The sequence below is a fragment of the Colobus angolensis genome, unplaced genomic scaffold, assembly GCF_000951035.1.
Source record: "Colobus angolensis palliatus isolate OR3802 unplaced genomic scaffold, Cang.pa_1.0 Scaffold154, whole genome shotgun sequence".
In the NCBI taxonomy this organism is placed as follows: Eukaryota; Metazoa; Chordata; class Mammalia; order Primates; family Cercopithecidae; genus Colobus; species Colobus angolensis.
In genome coordinates this window covers 5,134,510-5,139,010 of record NW_012114644.1, presented here as the reverse complement: position 1 = coordinate 5,139,010, position 4,501 = coordinate 5,134,510, and the positions used below count along the sequence as shown (strand labels likewise).

General features: G+C 52.9%; 1 protein-coding gene across 1 annotated transcript in view; it reads right to left on the bottom strand.

Annotated features, from left to right (window-relative positions):
• MEGF8 (multiple EGF-like-domains 8) overlaps window positions 1-4,501 on the bottom strand; it is a 56,856-nt gene that overhangs the window by 37,305 nt on the left and 15,050 nt on the right. Inside the window, 4 exon segments of the mRNA XM_011936547.1 lie at window positions 1,643-1,806; window positions 1,891-2,035; window positions 2,410-2,529; window positions 2,830-2,984. Coding sequence (XP_011791937.1) covers window positions 1,643-1,806; window positions 1,891-2,035; window positions 2,410-2,529; window positions 2,830-2,984 — 584 coding nt within the window.

Sequence of the window (4,501 nt, the reverse complement as noted above, 5' to 3'; positions counted from 1 at the left end):
CAGGAGATCGAGACCATGCTGGCTAACATGGTGAAAACCCGTCTCTACTAAGAATACAAAAAATTAACTGGGTTTGGTGGCAGGTGCCTGTAGTCCCAGCTATCCAGCAGGCTGAGGCAGGAGAATCACTTGAACCTGGGAGCTGGAGGGTGCAGTGAGCCGAGATCGTGCCACTGCACCTCCAGCCTGGGAGACAGAGAGACTCTGTCTCAAAAAAAAAATAAATAAATAAAAATCAATAAAGAGCTACTGTGGAAAACAGTTTAGACATTCCTCAATAAGATGAATATGGAATTACCATATAACCTAGCAATTCTGCTCCTAGGTATACAGCCACAAGCATTGAAAACAGATGTTCAAACAAAAATGTGTACACAAGTGTACACAATGTGTACAGCAACATTATCCACAATAGCCAAAAGACAGAAACAGTCCAAACGTCCATCAGCTGACACAAACGGATAAACAAAATGTGGTACAGCTATACAATGGAATATTACTCAATCATAAAAAGGAACAGAGTTCCTTTCCGAATGAAGTTATGAAATGAATGAGCCTTGAAAACACTATGCTAGCCAGGCGCGGTGGCTCAAGCCTGTAATCCCAGCACTTTGGGAGGCTGAGGCGGGCGGATCACGAGGTCAGGAGATCTAGACCATCCTGGCTAACACGGTGAAACCCCGTCTCTACTAAAAATACAAAAAAAAAAACTAACCGGGCGAGGTGGCGGGCACCTGTAGTCCCAGCTACTCCGGAGGCTGAGGCGGGAGAATGGCGTAAACCCGGGAGGCGGAGCTTGCAGTGAGGTGAGATCCGGCCACTGCACTCCAGCCCGGGCGACAGAGCAAGACTCCATCTCAAAAAAAAAACAAAACAAAAAAAAAAAACACTATGCTGAGTGAAAGAAGCCAGACACAAAAGGCCACACAGCATAGGCCTCCATGTACATGAAATGTCCAGAAATGGCAAATCCAGAGATGGAAAACAGATGAGTGGCTGCCAGGGACTCGGGGGAGAGTGGAATAGAGAGTGACTACCTAGTGAGTCCAGGGTTGTCCTCTGGGGTGATGAAAATGTTCTGTAACAAGCTAGTGGTGATGGTTGCACAATATTGTAAATGTGCTAAACGTCACTGATGAAAAATTTTATCTGTATTTTACCACAGTGCAAAAATTCTTTTTAAAATCTATAAGAGGCCAGGCGCAGTGGCTCACACCTATAATCCCAGCACTTTGGGAGGCCAAGGCAGGCAGATCATTTAAGATCAAGAGCTCAAGACCAGCCTAACCAACATGGTGAAACTTCGTCTTCTACTAAATACAAAAATTAGCTGGGCACAGTGACGGGCGTCTGTAACCTCAGCTACTGAGGAGGCTGAAGCAGGAGAATCACTTGAACCCAGGAGGCAGAGGTTGCAGTGAGCCGAAACCGCGCCACTGCACTTCAGCCTGGGCAACAGAGCGAGACTCCCTCTAAAAATAAAAATAAAAATAAAGAATAAAGTCCATAAGGAAAATCAGACCCTTGAATGTAAAGACTTTTGGAGTAAACACAAGAGTGATAAAGATGCATTTGAGAAAAAACAAACCCTAGGATCAGGATCATCATCAACGCCCCACCCAAGGCCACGCCTCCTACCCACCTTGTCGGGCTGGGAGGTGTTGGGCGGCTGCTGGAAGGTGAGCAGGTGCAGGCCAGGCAGGAAGCTCTGGGTGACACAGGCCTCCAGGGACGTAACGAAGACAGGCGCAGGCCCCCACCAGCCCACCGTGCCTGAGATCTGCTCCCCTCGGCAGCGGGCCTGCTCTGAGAGGACAGTGGGTGGGGGCTGGTGGGTCAGTGTGGAATGCTCCGGTCCCCTCCCCCCAGCCCACTGCTGTGGACACTCACCAGGCCGAGGGAGGCAGCTCTCATTGTGCACGCACCAGCCCAGGGTGCCGGGTCCCCGCGGAGGGGCTGTGGGGCTACTGAAGGCCAGGCAGGCCTGGCAGTCACCCAGGAGGCGGCCCAGGCCCAGGCAGCTGGCGGCTGGACACTGCGAGGAGGAGAGGGTAAAGGGCTCATTGTCCACTGGAGCTCAAGAGATCTGGGAAGGAAGGGCTGTGGATACAGGGTTCTGCGATGGAAAGGGCCAAAAAACTGAAGAACACAGAGTTGAAAGACGACTTGGAATGTGGGAGATTCAGAGGACCGGGGATGCAGGGATGGGGTCACGGGTTCAAAAGGGTCAGGCTGGTTGGGACAGGCAAAGATTCAGGGCTCCGCGGTCTGGAATCAGGAGGGAGGATCTTCAGCTTGAAAACAAGTCTCCCAGTTGAGGGAAAGTCCTTGTCCAGCTGGTTAGGCAGAGGGAGACACTGAGGGCGGGTCTCTGTGCTAGGGAACTGAGGGTCTAGGGCAGGCACTTACAGCCCCCAAGGGGGTCCCAGGAGGGGGTGCAGCTTGGCAGGCTCCTTGGCACCAACTGCATTCCGGGTCCCGGGAGCACACGCTGTGGTCTGTGTACATGGAGCAGTAGTCCAAGTGGTACTACAGGGAGACAAGGGGACGGAGGACAAGACTCTCAGACCTGGGCTGGACTCCCAAGTCCCCTCTCGCTTTAGCTATCCCAGAGGACCCTGAGTGCTCAGCACGTCCATCCATTCCTCCCCCAGGCCCAGGGACCTCTAGCTCCTCTTTCCTCTGCTCTGGGGATCTCCCTCCCTTCCCTCACGGCCCTAGGGATCCCCATTTCTTCTCCCAGGGATCCCCTCCTACCTTTCCCCTCACCTGTGGAAACCCTGCTACCTCCTCCCCCAGCCACCCTTTCCCTGTCACCCCAGTGCTCACGTCAGGGGCAGGTGCCTGGAACACAAACGGGGGCACCTTGTACGCCATCAAGTCCCCACGAGGACGGCCGCTGTACCCCCCAGCCACCAACAGGACGCTGCCACCAAGCACCGCAGCCACATGTGAGTACCGACCACTGGGAGGTGCTGCTCGGCCTAAGGGAATAGAGACCCCAATGACATTATTAGACTCTCAGCCCCGCCACCACCTCCATGGCTCCCGATTCTCCTGGGCCACAGCCCAGCCTTCTATTCTGGTGGCTGCTTCAACCTCACCTACCCAAGGACACTCTCCCAGCCCACCTGGCCCTGAACAAGCTGAGCTCCCTCACCCCTACCCAAATCATCTTTCTGATCTTTAGGGTCAGAAAGACTTGGGTTCAAATCCCGGGTCTACCACTTACTTGGGTTCAAATTTTGGATCAACTACTGACTAGCTGTGTGACCCTGGACAGGAGACTGAACTCTGAGTCTTGGTTTCCTCCTCTATAAAAAGAACCATCATCTCGTCCTCAAGGAGCTGGGAGGACGGAAGAATCTGCTGAGCCCCCAGCAGGCTGCCTCAGTCTCCTGTTTTTGTCTGTCTAGCACCAGCCTCTCTTCTGATGATAGCACCTGATTTTCCTCTGGAAAACCAACCTTTCCCTCTCCCAGTCCATGAGACTTAGGTGGAGTTGTCCCTGGTTCTGGCAGAAGTGAGGCCTTAGCCCAGGCCCATCAGTCTCAGTGACTGGCTCGGGGAGGAGTACAGGGCCTGATTCTCAATTCTTGGGGCAAAGACACTCTCTTCTCTCTGGGCATTTTACAGCAGTAGAAGGTAATCCATGAGCTGCCTGTGGCCATCTACACAAGGCAAGAGACTGAAGTGAACCCAGCTGAAAAACTGAGTGAGAAATGGCCGATGCCATTTTGTGAGCACCTAGATCCAGCCCAGCCTGACGACAGCCCCTATAGTTTTCACTCAAGTCAGCCAGGAAATTCTCCTTTTCGCTTAAGCCAGCTGGGTTGGGTTTCTGTCAGTTACAGCCAAGAATCCTGACTGACAGGTAAGTGGTCAGTGACTGGTGACTTCCCTACCCTCTTACCGACCTGCATGCACTGTAAACATGTGGGACTTGGCCCAGGGAATCACAAACTGCGAAGCAGGAAGAGGCCTCCAGAAACATCACACTCCTGACTCCTGCCCAGTGAAGAGGACCAAGGGATAGGCAGACGAGACCTAGAATGAGGGCCTCAGACACCGGGTCTGGACTTCATTACTGATGGTCACACAGGGTTCCTCTAGGGCCTTTCCTCCTCCGCATCCCTTAAGTGGTAAGGTTCCTTCCTTACGCCTGCCCTCTCCTCTCTCTCCTTTTCAGGGAGGAGGAGTGAACAGATGGGACTCTGGGAAGCCCACATGTCCCCGAAGGGATACGTCCAACCTGTGGGTATAAGCATCTTCTGAAGAGAGGGCATGTGGCTTTCATCCGATTTCAAAGCAGTGTCTGATCTAATAAAAGTGAAACATTTCTCCATATCTCCTCCCTGGTGACCCCTCTGGCCCTGAGACAGGACCCTCACTGCTATAAGAAAGAGAATATGGCTGAGCATAGTAGTTCACGTCTGTAATCCCAGCACTTTGGGAGGCTGGGTCTCATGAGGCTCGCTTGAGGCCAGGAGTTCAACACTAG